Here is a 15,059-nt window from a genome sequence, read left to right on the forward strand (position 1 = left end):
AACAGGGCCATTTCTATTAGCATTAGATTCAAAGTTCATTTCTTGAACGAATGATTTACAAAATTATTTTAGTTTTTTTGAGAAAAAGTTATGTAAGATAAGATATGGCAGTTAAAAAGGTATACGCTAAAGTTACTTTACAGAAGCCTCCAGCGTAATGGTAAACAGCCTTTTAGCTTGATAACTTAATATAATCCAAGGAATTTTACTGAAAAAATAAAAAAAGATCCAGCATTTTTTTAACATTTCTAAACACAATACTTTATCTAACTCGACATGATATTTATAATGACTCAATCAATATATTAATGAAAAGCTATCATAAAGTGGCATTTCTTTTTTAACTTGCGATAATCATGAAAACAACTGGATCATTTCTTTAAGCCAAAAAGGCATGAAGATCTAATCATATGATTCGGCAGAAAATTTATATGATATTCCAGCAAGCACTTGTTTTGAAAAAAAAAAATTACAGATAAGGTTTTCTCAGTGGGGATAAACGTGACGTAACAGGTTACTCATTATACAATACTTTCGAAATTGCCGAAGTTAATGCCTTGCAAGTAAATTATTCCCCATAATATGCATGTTGATATTCTATCTTGAGCAAGCTATCGAAGGTTGTTAGCAAACCAAAATTGGCCGGGAATGCTTCAGACGGTAAACGTCCTAAATAAAGGAACAGAGTCATATAAACAACCACAACAAATTCTCAATCAAGACATGGGTGCAATATAAGCTTTACTCCCCACGAAAAATGGAAAAGCATTTGCAAAATCTCATTAAATTCACTTACAAAATACTATTAGCTGCACCATTTGAATTGTGGTGGCAGCTGGTAAGTAGACACATTTTTTCTCGTAGCAAATCAAGTCATTCAATATAGGTTTGAACGTACATTCCGAGGAGAGTGAATTATAATATAGTCACCCTTATATTGCTGAGAGGAATAACATGGCTGCATCTAAAACGAATTAGGAAGTTTGCTATGAGACCACTCTCCAAGTGAGCATGTTCCTAATAACAAACTTCCAAGTGCATGTCTCATTTGCCTGTGCCTTTCTGCTTCCAAGTCACACTCCCATCAACAGTCCGAGTGAATGCTCTTTTTTACAAATCAGAGTGAACCGCTGTATAACCAATAGAAACCATCCTGTGCTAAATCTTACCATAAATCAGAGCATCCTATGGACAAGGAGTAACAATCTTGACATCATCTAAACATTGAACTCCAGACAAAGAGTTGCAATCATGGCACCAAGGCCTTGAACCTTTTTAAGTTCCTGATAAGTTGAGACAGATATAATCAAAGATGGGGGTCGAGATGGACACTCCAGCTCTTTAGATTCTGAAACAACGAGACCAATCTTGTAACTGAAACTCACTTGTAGGTACGATTGTTTGAAATAGGCCTCCATAAAATCAATCATCCTAAATTAATACCCAAGCATGAAATATATAATGAGTTATTCTTTGAAAGACGACCAGCATGGCAATGTACAGTTCTGTATCTACCTGGAGGCATCCTTATGACGATAACTCTAGAAGACCAGACTTTTTCTTAAATCTACTCACTTGAGCATTGTGCCTGTTTGCTGATTGCTTGCCCTGATTGGCACTGCTGTTCTGCTGAACCCTGCCTGAGTTCCTTTGATAGCCATATTACTCATAGCAACTTGAGCTTTCTCCATGACCTCCTTTGCACCTTCACTCTCCCTTCTTTGTCTATCCCTTGTGTCTTCCATCTTGCATTTAAGCCATGGGTGGAGGAGGCATTGCGCTGCTGTAGGCCTCTTCTCTGGAGCAAAATCCATTAATGGGCATAAAAATTTGGCAAGTTCATCAGCATCTTTCTCACTGAACTTATATTTCTCTACTAGTATACGATCCAAGGGCCAATACCGAAGCCGTCTAATGTGCTTTAAATCCCCATGCCTGTCAAAAAGTTCCCGTGAATAGCTCCCACCTAAGGCAATCTGATTTCAAACACAATTAGTTTGCATCATAGGGTGATGCTAACACTAATAGCACAAAATAATGACAAACTTCCGTAATATTATGATTCAGGCCCCATGAAACCCCAAGAACGTGTACAGGCAGAAAAATAACCCATGAAATATTCAAAAAGTAAGAGATCATTTATAACAACTCACCTTACGAGGTATTTTTCCAAGAAGCTCCATCATCAGGGCAAGGTGGTCCTGAAACAGAATCAAACGTGCCCATTAGGAAATAACCAAATAGAAGAGCAAACTTGTAGACGTTGCTTTCCTATTACCAATCAAATATAGCACTCTAAAAGAACCGTATGATGGACCTCAGCCAAAACTTTCAAAGAAATATCATCCTACACCATTTAACATTGTAACCTACAAATACATGTGGTGTATAAGCACACATAAAACACTAAGCTGTACATGTATTTGCATAAGACAATAGCAATGCCACTAGCAATGACTAATTAGTTGTACAAAGCAAATATTCAAAAGGGGCCTGAACATAAGAAGGCCTGGGAAAGAGATTACTCTACCTCATCGCGGTCATAACCTTCTGCACTCTGAGGATCAAATAACATATCACCTGTAGCCAGTTCAAAAATTATGCAAGCAAATGACCACATGTCAACTGGTGTAGAATACTTTGAACCCAAAATAACCTCTGGGGATCGATATTGCCGTGTCTGAATATCAGGTGTAAACTGCTTATGAATCCAGCAGGCATTTCCCAAGTCTACTATTTTACATCTCAAATCTATTGATTTCAGGCTCTGAATCTTGGCAGAATAACGAGCTTTTTTGTCTGCCTCATGCTGAGCTGCTGAGTCACCAGCCAGAATCATTTCTGTGTTTAAAACACCAGTTTGTCCACTGCTTATACTACCGTGGTCTGTATTAGCCGAATCTAGTTCCTTTTCTCGAGCTATGACACTGCTCACACAGTTGTTTGCAGCCCTCTTAGCCTTTCTCTTTAATTTAATTTTCTGAGTCCTTGAAACTGCTCCATTCACTGTGTCTTTCGTACTGGAAGACCTCAAAAGTAGGTTTGGTTTATCTATAATAGGAGAAAGCAGGGGAGGTTCCTTGCAATTCTTTGGATCTTTTGATGGATCGATATTAGAGTAGAGAAGAATGTTCTCAGGTTTCAAATCAGTGTGAATAATTGACAATTCTCGATGCAAATAATCCAATCCTACTAAAATAGGGGTGCAGAGTTCCCGAACAATGTCCAAGGGAAGGCCTCGGTAGCGCGTATATTTTATCAATGACAACAAACTGTCACCCAAATACTCAAAAACCATACAAACATGCTGCCCATTGGGTCCAACGTGCTTGAAATGGTCTAGCAATTTCACAACACCTTTTCTATCCTCCGGATCTCCTTCTGCAATTTCCTTCAAGATGTTGATCTCATCCATAGCTGCTTCTCCATAATGTTGCGCACTTTTCTGCACCTTAAGAGCCACAAATCTCTGTACCCACACATAGACACACAACTCAAACATCTTTCCAAAAATTAATTTATATTGTAAGGCCCTGGATAAAAATCAGGATCATATGCAGGACAATTCCGCACAATTAAATAGAATGATATATAATACACAAATGAGAAAAAGCAAACAGTTGGGGACAATGCAAACCTAACTCAGGTTCGTGTACTCGAACATAACTCGATTTCATGGGCCGTTCATTGCAATTAAAAACAAAACCCACTTGGGTATGCACGGTTTATGAAGAAAAAATCCGAATCTCTTTACCCCAAAGCAACCAGGTTTGAGGTTCGAATCCCGGAACGAAAACTTTCACCCTGGATTCGATCTGGTGTTGTGAATTGATGCCAGGGGCGTGAACATGCATTCTGGGCGTGTAAAATTGCAAACTCAAATGAAAACAAAAGTGATCTGCCTATTTTATTTTCTATGAAAGAGAAAGAAAAGGAAAACGATCTGGCTACGCTCAAATGGCAAGTCTGGGGTTCCAATCCCATGGCAGAAATTCACAATGATGCCTAAGATCTTTCAAAGTAACAAAGAAGCCGGAACATAATTAAAAAGCCAAACAAAGTACAGGCAAAAGGGTTGATAAAATACAGCTTCTTCGAGGTCCCAAGCAAGCCAGACAGTAGAAAAATGACCCCATCCGAGCTTTCGCTGCACAACATATCTTCCATTCTTGAACGAATCGCCCAAACGAACTGCATGGTATCCTCCCTTCCTGTAATCGTCGGTACCTTCATCTTCAGATTCCGAGCATTCGCTTGAGGAGTCCATGTATGGATCCGTTACCATGGTATCGGTGGCCATGAAATCTAATTTTAAAGCTCAAATCTCGGTCCAAAAACAGAATTTCGTGTCCTCTCTGGATTTTGCTTTTAGATTTGAGATAAATAAGACTATCCTAACCTTCAATTGTCCACAGAGGCACCGCCCGAGATCTTTGCAGCAGCAAGGAGAGGGCGAGAGGGGACTTCAGCTTGTACAGTTAGGTGGTATCAAGACCGCAGTAAGTCGTTGAGACCAAGGCGAAGCTTTCAATCCCCGCAATCATGGCCGTGTAGCGGTGACGGTGGGCGTGGGCGTGGGCGTCGGGGGTTTAATGAAAGCCTTTACCAAACTCGGACTCGTTCTTACCTAATTGGAATTTTAATTCGTTAGTAACACACATTCATACAAAGCCAACACATTTCTGTAGGCATCCATATATGATATGAGAGGGCATTTTTGGGAAATCGCGTAGCATGAACAGGAGCCGCTTCCCCTGTATTTGGTCCGTTCTAGGTTTTTTTTCCACTTTGGAAGGAATGGCCTTCCTATTTTTTGGTATGTATTTAGTAGATTGTGCTCTGCGTAATAGAGTGATATGGGGTTTAATGGTAAGTTTTGCTATAGGAAATCCATGAGATTAAGGTTCAAATCTTATTGAGTATATATATGACTTGTTGTGTCTTGGCTAGAAGAGTAGGTGACCCAAGAGCAGAGGTTTATAGTGGTCGTAGCGAGTTGGAATTGATCCTGGGTAGATTTAAAAAAAAAAGATTGTGTTCTGGAAAAAAGAGGTTTACCTGGGTAGATTAAAAAAAAAAAATTGTGTTCTAGAAAAAAGATTGTGTTCTGGATAAATATAATTTCAGGGTGCTCTCATCCTAGATTAAAAAAAAAGATTGTGTTCTGGATAAATATAATTTCAGGGTGCTCTAGATAAAAAAAAAAAATGATTGTGTTCTCGATAAATATAAAGTGACGATTTATGCATGTTGTATGTTTGTGGGTTGGATTGTTTTTTACATAATTTCCAATAAAGTTTAAAAATTACAATTTGTAGATGTCTTAGCATATGCATAATGTTGTATGTTTGTGGGTTGGATTGTTTTTTACATAATTTCCATTAAAGTTTAAAAATTACAATTTGTAGATGTCTTAGCATATGCATAAGTGAGGCATTGTAGCTTGTGAGAATGTAGAAGTACAAAAATATAAAAAGGATGAGCATGTGTTCCACGCAAGGAGCACTGATATATTAGCATGTGTTCTCGATAAATATAAAGTGACGATTTATGCATGTTGTATGTTTGTGGGTTGGATTGTTTTTTACATAATTTCCATTAAAGTTTAAAAATTACAATTTGTAGATGTCTTAGCATATGCATAAGTGAGGCATTGTAGCTTGTGAGAATGTAGAAGTACAAAAATATAAAAAGGATGAGCATGTGTTCCACGCAAGGAGCACTGATATATTAGCGTAATATTATCATAAAACTATTTCTACACAGAGAGAATGATCATAGTACTGTTTGTGTGAAAGATCATTAAAAACTTAGATATATAGACAAAATAAATTATGTTCGGGCTCAATGAGCCCATTTAAGCAGGGATGTAAATCTATGAATGGCATGTGATAGTGTTGGTAGAAAGCACCATCCTTCTCTTCCCATATTAACTAATTGTCATCCTGTCTGTGCGCGGCCTCCTTTGATAGGAAGTCTGCCCCTGTGTTGCGCTCCTTGAAAATGTGATGACATACAAAAGTGTCAAGTAATGATATAAGCCTGTGTGCCTCATCCAATATGTGCCTCAATGAATATGCATTACAATTAGCTATTTTATTTAACCAATTGCATACAATTTTAGAATCCCCAAATAGTTGTAGGTGTCTGCAATGTTTTTCTAAGGCAAATTGTATGAGGAATTTGGCAGAGCAGAGTTCAGCATAATTGTTGGTTCCCCTTCCCAGGCTCATTTGAATTCTAAAACAATGTACTTCAAATAAATAGAGTATTGCCCCACCCCCACATCCCAATTCCTGGGCTGATCCATCGAAATAGACCCACGGGATGGATTTATTGATGGTTTCACGTTGTATGATTCTGGTTGGGTTGATCGAATCTTCTTTAGGTAGCAGGTCGTAATCAACAATAATCCTAGGCAAAATTGAGTTCCAATGCGGTGCTTTGTGATGAAAAATAGTCTGATTTTGAGCAATCCAAATCGCCCAACACATGATTAATGGCATGTTCCTTTCTTTCCCACTGTGAGTTGTCCACCATAAACTCCAAGTGTGGATTGGATTGTTTTATATAGATTAGGTCATAATTTTAATATAATATTTTGATGTTAGTTGTAATGTTATCTTAATGTTGTAATGTTTATATGTATCAATATGGTAGTTATGGTTGATAACATATTATATTATTTAATTTGATATATTCTCATCCTTCATCAATATGAAGTGAGATTTTTCGTTCCATTATTTATTAAATATAAATAATGAAAGATTATAATTTATTGTTATTCATATAGTATATTTTATAAAGGAAGAGGGGATGTACATTTATAATATATTATAAAGGAAGAGGGGATGTACATTTATAATATATTTTATAAAGAAGAGGGGATGTACATTTATAATATATTTTATGGAGGTTAAAACAGTTAAATGGATATTTTTAATTAATTTTTTAGTAGTTATTTATTTTAATTAAAATTTAGTAGAGATTTTTTAAAATTTGAGTTTAAGTTGTTTAATATGTAATTGAGGTCCATAGGGTTTTGGATAGATCACTTCAGGTGCATCGTTATGCCTCTCAAATGTTAAGTTAGTGGTTCAATTCCCCATCTTATTCGAGCATTGTTCTCGGGCATGACCATGATGTAACCTCACCAATGCCAAACTCAAAAAAAAATAGTGGAGTTCGAGTGCCCCAAGGGTTTTTCAGGGTGTTGAATTCATTTATGCATTCAGAAATGTATTTTAAACATAAAAAATCACAATCTTTCTTGAGATTGTATTGTCGAATTTGGGTGAAAAAATCATTTCATCTATAAGTTAGATTACACCATTTATATAATATGTATTATAAAAGAAAGTTAATTGGATTTATTTGGGGTCGTTGGGAGAAATGATTTAGACCTTTCCACTCTGGATGAATTCTCACAAGTGACATGATGTACTTTGATATAATAAATAAAACATGTATATTCCACTTATAAAATATAAAGAATATTTTTTACTTATAAAAAAATGTATTTTATATATATATATATATATATATACCTAACCTAATTTTCAAAAAAAATATAATGTTTATATTCATTTAATCAATTTTAATATTAATACAAAATTATTCTTTCCATAAACATTACATTAATAAAAAGATATTTAATATGTTATTTTATGCATTATTATCCACCAAATTTTACTACAAAATACTAACCATTATTTAAAAATACCAAATAAAATATCTATTAATTATAACCATTATTTGAAAATACCGAATAAAATATCCATTAATATTAAAATCAAAATAACAACACAAAACTTCCTTACGACATGGTTTTCAAACAATATATCAATTATAATATTAATATAAAATTATTATTTTCATAATATTACATTAAGGAAAAAAATTACATTATTATCAACTAATTTTTATAACAAATAAACTTACAGAAACATAATTATACCTATTATTTAAAAATACTAAATAAAATATACAAAGTCAAAACACAAACTTTCCTATATTAATGGTCTAGCATTCACAACACAGACTTCCCTATAGTTTTGCTCTAACATTGAATACAAACATAGGGACAACACAAACATTGAATACAAACAGAGGGACAACACAAACTTCAATTTGGCCAATTGAAAGCTTTGAAAGAGTGATAACCCAAATTCCCCCCACATGACATAACTTGTCATTTTTTTTATGGAGAGAGAGGTAACTTCATTTAAAATCAATTGCCATGGCCATCTTTGATGGAGAGAGGCAACTTCCTTCTTATCTCACTCAACAAATTTGGTTAAATTGTTTTATAAAAGTTTTATATTATATATATTTTAAAAGAGAGATTGAGATTTATATTTCATATATTTAAATAGATGGGTAATTTTATACGTAATGGAGTAGGATAAATAGAGATTTGCTTAAATTGTTTTATAAAAGTTTTATATTTTATATATTTTTAAAAGAGATTGAGATTTATATTTTTTATATTTTTTAAATAGATGGGGTAATTTTATAGTTAATGGAGTAGGATAAATAGAGATGGATGGGAAGGTTAATTTTTTAAATTGGAATGAAGAGAAATAATATAAATGAAAAAATAAAAATAGTAAATTTTGAATTCATATTTTTATTAATGTAAATTAAATAGTTAGAAAGGTTGATAAGTTATCATACATTTTATATTATTAAAATTAAAAAATAATAATAATAATAATTAATTTTTAATTTTATTTTTAATTATTAATAGTTTAGGTTTATCTTGATTCTAGATTTATCAAGTAAAATTTTTTCACTTTAAAAGAGATTTGCATCTTAAGAGATTGATCTTTTTTGGGGCTTATTAGATTTTGAGTTAAAATGGATCTAGGATATATATATATATATATAACCTCCAAATTAAAGAAATACTCTCTACTCTATCTTCTTCATTAAAGCTAGTCTTTCCCTCATTGAAAGCATGACTATGTTTAGGTATCTCATGAACAAGAAGAACCTTTACAACATGGAAGCCAAGAGTTTCCCCAAAATTGCTTTTAACTCTAGTGAAAACCCCCACGTCTAGCTCAAGCGAGGTTGGCATAAGGATGTCTAATCTTGGCTCGACCATTCGGGGATAAAGAAGGAGATCATCTTGGAGAATAAAGATAATATTAAAAATATTATTACTTCCAAATTTAAGTTAAGTTGTGGGATGATAAGGAGTTAGCGGGGAAAAGGAAGCTAGGGTATTATAAGGAGGTGATTGACCCCAATCTTGCTAACTAGAATTATCTTGGCCAGTGCTAAGAATAAAATGAACATTGCTAAGATAATAATTAATTCTCATGAGCTTCAAAGTGAAATAGGGCCTTGTTCAATTCCCAAAACACCTTGGGACTAAAGAGTTTGTCAGTTTTGTGATACTAAGACGGTTGAAGATGAAAAACACTTTCTCTTGGATTGTCTGACTTTTACTCTTACTCGACATGAGCTTCAAAGTGAAATAGGGCCTTGTTCAATTCCAAAACACCTTGGGACTAAAGAGTTTGTCAGCTTTGTGGTACTAAGAGGGTTGAAGATGAAAAACACTTTCTCTTGGATTGTGTGACTCTTCTCACATCCGTTGGCATTGCCAAAAACTTTGTCGCACTACCATCCTACTCGCATTCGTTCTCATTGCCAAAAACTTTGTCACACTACCAATATTCTTGACTTGTTAAGTCAACAAAACTATAGTGATCTAAGAAAGCTTCTCTCCCTTCGTTTGGATCATAGAAATTGTGGGCGTTAATCAGCATCATCATAATCATTATATATTTATATAAAAATATCATTGGCAAAATCATGGATTGTCAAAACCTGGAGCAGAAAAACCTCCAACATTAAATTGACTATTATACCTCAATTTTATTTTAATTATTAATTGTATAAGGCTTCTTATTTCAACTTAAGGTGAAAGAGGATCTCTTGACTTTTTTATTTTTTTGATTGACTGCCTAGATTAATTCTCCAGGGAATAAGCTCACATATGCTTAGGCTTAATGCTTATCAATTGATGTACTGTGTTACCGAGTTTCTTAGGTTGCATTGACTTTTAATAAATTAAAAAAATTATATTCGTGCCATGTGGCTCCCTACCCAATAATTTCCTAGAAATTTGAGATTATTTCAATTCTAATAAGTTCATATTCTAATTAGATGGGGAAATTAATATATAAGCAAATTTTATTTAGCGAGATGGTTCGTTTTACAATAAGATGTGTAATTCCTTTTTTTCTCAATCTAAATTAGATTCGTGCCACATGGCTCTCTGCTCACCAATTTCCTAGGGATTTGAGATTATTCCAATTCTAATAAAGTTCATATTCTAATTAGATGGGGAAATTAATATATAAGCAAATTTTATTTAGCAAAATGCTCCATTTTACAATTAGATGTGTAATTCTTTTTTTTTTCTAAGTTAAAGTTGACCCATAACCTTTTTATACATGTTAATCAGGTAAAGGTACGTTGGTAAGGCATTCTTCCTGCAATAGTTTTTTTGTTATATTTATAAAGTCTTCCACTATATTGACCACGTTAATATTTTTAATGTGGTTGTACTAGTAATAAACTTAAATAATAATAGGCTTAAAAAAATAATTAATCATTCAATTATCACAAACATTATCATAAGTTAAATTGTGAAATATATATAACACTTTGACTTGTAAAAAAGAAAAATATTTAAAAAAAAAAAATATGTGTATATCACTTTGAAATAAGAAGCTTTTGGCAATAAGCAAATTTTATTTAGCAAAATGGTCCATTTTACAATAAGATGTGTAATTCCTTTTCCTTTTTTTCTCAAGTTAAAGTTGAACCATAACCTTTTTATACATTGGTAAGGCATTCTTCATGTTGCAATACTTTTTTTGTTATATTTATAAAGCCTTGGGCTATATCAACAACATTAATATTTTTAATGTGGTTGGACTAGTTTTAAATAATCAACTTAATTAAAAATCGCAAATCTCGATCTTTGATTTCTGACTACTACTAAGAACCATTTTTTGTTAAATCTTTGTCATCCACCTAATAATTACTAATAATTAAATTAAGATTCTAGAAGCCCTATTCCAAAATAAACACACATATTGGCTTAAAAATAGACACGCTTATCCATGTAATATATTAAAATTAATTTATGCATATTAATAAAAAAATAATAACTGAACTGGGATGTAGGTGTCTTAATGTAGTTCTCATCTCTAATATTGGAATATATTTTAAACCATTGAATTTGGTTGGGATCCTTATTCCTTCATCACCTACGGTCAATATTAATCATTCAACATGTCTATGACCTTGGAGGACAAAGTACACATTCATAACCCTTAGGTCCACTCAAGTTGCACTTGCATACTTAAAAGAGGGATCAAATCTCTTTGATCCCTCTCAGCTCTTAGTAGATCAAGAGTTAATATGGATCTAGGCTAGTTTAATTTCCCCCTTTAAATAGGCAATATCCCATATGAATACCATGGGTCAATATCATGGATTCTCATACCATGGAAAATTTTAGGGCTAATATTGGCAGGTGGGCTAATTTTCCATGATTTTTCCAAAAAAAAAAGATTCACCAATTTCCATTTTTTATAAAAATGATTCACCCAAATTTTGCAATATAAAATTATTTTACCTTAAAAATCGCTAACATTATATAAAGAGTATATATAAAATCATTATAAATTTTAATAATTTTACAAATACATCAATAAAAATTATATAGTTTACATATTAGGGACTAGTGAGATTGGCCAATGTTTTTAAACTTGAAGATAATTTTCAATCCTTAAAATTTTCCCGTCTCATACCATGGGTGAATACCATGAAATTATTTTTGTTTTAAATTTTTTTGAACCCAGTAAAAATATTTTCACTTTATTAATTAATTAATTTTTTTTTTTTTTTTTTATTTTGATTTTTATGTAATTTCATAGAGTCAAAATGTTTACAAGACAAGACATTACAACATATCTTCCATATTGGGCTAGACGCAATAATAATAAATAATAATCTAATTTTAAGATCACTCTCAAGCAAAACATCAAATTGATGTATGAGATCCTTTTGTTTATGGAACAAGGAACCTTCTTCCCCATAGTGATTTGATTATTAAAATCTAATATATATATATATATATATATATATATATATATATATATATCTATCTCTCTTTTAATATGAAACTATAACTTCTTTAGAAAAGACATATTCTTAATTATTAAACTCATTCAATTATACCAATATAATCATATTAGTAAATTTTTAATATTTATAAATAAATAATATTAATTTTAACTAATTTTAATATTTTTTAAATCAAAATTTAATTTACCAGATCATCTAATTTTATATCTATATATTTTTTAATCTTAAACATCACCTACCGCCATTGTTAACTCATTTTTAAAATTATTTGAATATAAAAATACACCTACACTGCCTTAATTCCCAAGTTACCATGACATCGCAAGGACTCGTGGTGTACCCCTCCCCTACTCCTTTTTTCTCCTAATTATTAGGTGATCTGGATATTCAAAAGGAGCCCATGCCGATACATATCTCTTTTGAATTTGAGAGGTGTCCTCGTTGATAATTACAACCACTTTGCCTCTCAATGATGTAAGCCCAACTTTGCTATAAATCCAATTTCATAACATAGTTAAAGTTTAAGGATAAAATTTTAGTGAAATACTAAAGTTAAAAGTTATATGAATTGAAATCTTAAATTAAATTGTCCAAAAACAAATCAATCTCACGAAAATTTAATCACATAAAGTTAGGAATATAATTATCGTGGCAAATTTAATCACATAAAGTGAGGGATATAATTATCAAGCATGCATGAATTGAAATTTGAAAGTAACTTGCTTTAAAGCTTTGAAGGAACCCACAAAAACATAATGAGTGGAGTCTATGGGGCCCACAACACTTGGCCCTTGGTTTTTTGGATGACGGATTACATATTGTACCATTTCAATAAAAGACATAAAATAGAATATGTGTGATTTCTGACTTTACAAAGTAACTAGGCTATCAATTGTTTAGCATTTTCACATTATATGTGGCATCGCATAATTCACCAATAATTTTTTGTTTTACATCGGGTCGCTTACCAATATATTTTATATATCACGTGGATGTGCGTGCTGTCGGTGTTATTTTTATTTAGGTTTTCTGTGCATTTGCTTTTGTGAAAATGCGGGAAGGATTTTGACTTACATTAGACACCGGCGGATTCTTGTAAGGTTAAAAATCTATGTCAAATAAAAACTTTACACATGGTCTTTCTTTCAAGGGTGTGTAAGAATTTCAATTTTGCTACCAGAGTGGCGAATATTAGAGTAGTTACAATTTTAAATATATATATATATATATACGAATAAGCATAAGAGGAATGTCAAAGTGCATCGTGAACAAAGTAAGAATGAATTTGAAGTATGTTCGAGATTGTGGAGTGGTTACGAGAGTGGTTGTTCATTATTAAGGCATAGTACAGTTGTAAAATATCCCATGAGAATATATTTGTTTATTTTTAAATCAAGCTATGTCACATAGTAATTTAATTATTAAAAATGTAAGGAACAAAACTTAGAACAATGGAGATTCATTTTAATAGCAACCAGGTAGAGTTAATAGTAATGAATGAAAGTTGGGTGGTTTTCCCTTTTTTGTTGTGGTTTTTTCTATTTGCTTCATTATTACATGGTCTTTATCAAGTCCTTTTTATATGGTAATGTGGTTTCCGTTTTTTCTTCGCTTCATGTTTTCAAACCTTAGATTGCAAATCCTTTTTATATGGTAATGTGGTTTCTGTTTTTTCTTCGCCTCATGTTTTCAAACCTAAGATTGCATTTAATAGTTCTTTTACTTCTGGTCTAGTTTCTCTAATTTATTAAGAATTTCAAACTACTAAGTACCTCCAACCTTTTTTTGCTTAGAATTTTGAAATATTGAGTGCCTATAGCTTCTACAGTAAATGAAATTAAAATATTGATGTGCTAATATAAACCAATAGTCTCTAGAAACATGTTGTCTTTGTTCCTGGAAAGCCCTCTGTCAAGTACCCATTGAAACATTTATTCATGCACCTTGTCATTAGGTATTATACTTGTGCGTCCTCTTATCTTGGCGTCAAGTTGTTCAACATCTTTCTTAACCTTAATAGAAAACCTACTATTGCAAGCCTCAATTGTTACCATAATTGAGTGTTGAAACTTCCATCCACTATTTCAATCTCGAACCAGAGATGGCCTTGCATCTTCTAGGCCTACATCTACACAATAAATGGTTTGCTTCCCCCTAGTACTCCTCCCCTTTGTTGTTGGTCATCTTCTAAGATAAGTACATAGTCCCCTAAGTAGACTTTTGTGTTAAATACCAACATCTGAGGCCTCAACTCTCCCCATGGCTTTCGACAAGTAGAATGAACCAACAAATATGTGAGTACAAGTATGAACCAATAACTATGGAGTCTAACCAACGATACTCATGAGTTCTCCACTTCTAGTTGCAACCCTCCATTAAAGACACCATGTTAAAGCCTTACTCTCCCATTATGGACTAGGACGAAAGTCAAGTTGCGGCAAGATGGTGCAAATGAATGCTTAGGGAGAAAGGGGACACTTTGAGGGATAATTAACTCCACCACCTTATGTGCCTTCTCCTCTCCACACATGTGGCATACATCAGTGACCTCCAATTATCTCTCAAATGCACAACACCTTTCTACTCAGCATGCCTCCCTAATAGTCTATTCATGGTTACCAAATCAATTAATTGAATTAAACACCATCTCAACACTTAATTGTTAACAAAATAAAATGAACGTTACATAATAACAACAAGATAAACTATATGTTAAAAAACATTCTTTCTCAATATCTTGTATAACTTGAGTAGGCCTAATGATTAAGAACATGTGCTTTCTTGTAAGAGGTCACAAGTTTGAATCCAGAGAGGGGTTAAGTATTAACATCTTTGTAGACTTTAGACGGGGATCTCATCAACCAATTTGATGTATATTCATATTA

The 15,059-nt window shown here is 32.8% G+C and overlaps 1 protein-coding gene across 2 annotated transcripts; it reads right to left on the reverse strand.

Annotated features, from left to right (window-relative positions):
* Window positions 1-753: 753 nt before the first annotated feature.
* LOC149238511 (uncharacterized) lies at window positions 754-4,666 on the reverse strand. Of its 2 annotated transcripts, XM_089373057.1 has the most exons (5): window positions 4,088-4,666; window positions 2,531-3,469; window positions 2,154-2,201; window positions 1,576-1,976; window positions 754-1,348 (listed from the first exon to the last, which is right to left on the reverse strand). In XM_089373057.1, the coding sequence occupies exons 1-5, from the start codon at window positions 4,298-4,300 to the stop codon at window positions 1,342-1,344; spliced, it is 1,608 nt and encodes a 535-aa protein (XP_089229183.1). In that variant the 5' UTR covers window positions 4,301-4,666; the 3' UTR covers window positions 754-1,341. The 2 variants fall into 2 exon arrangements, with proteins under 2 accessions (XP_089229183.1, XP_089229184.1); XM_089373058.1 differs by having other exon boundaries at window positions 754-1,976; window positions 4,088-4,665.
* Window positions 4,667-15,059: the final 10,393 nt, after the last annotated feature.

This window comes from Pinus tabuliformis, chromosome 8 (assembly GCF_031772625.1).
Source record: "Pinus tabuliformis cultivar Carrire ecotype Pingquan chromosome 8, CPIR1, whole genome shotgun sequence".
Taxonomy (NCBI): Eukaryota; Viridiplantae; Streptophyta; class Pinopsida; order Pinales; family Pinaceae; genus Pinus; species Pinus tabuliformis.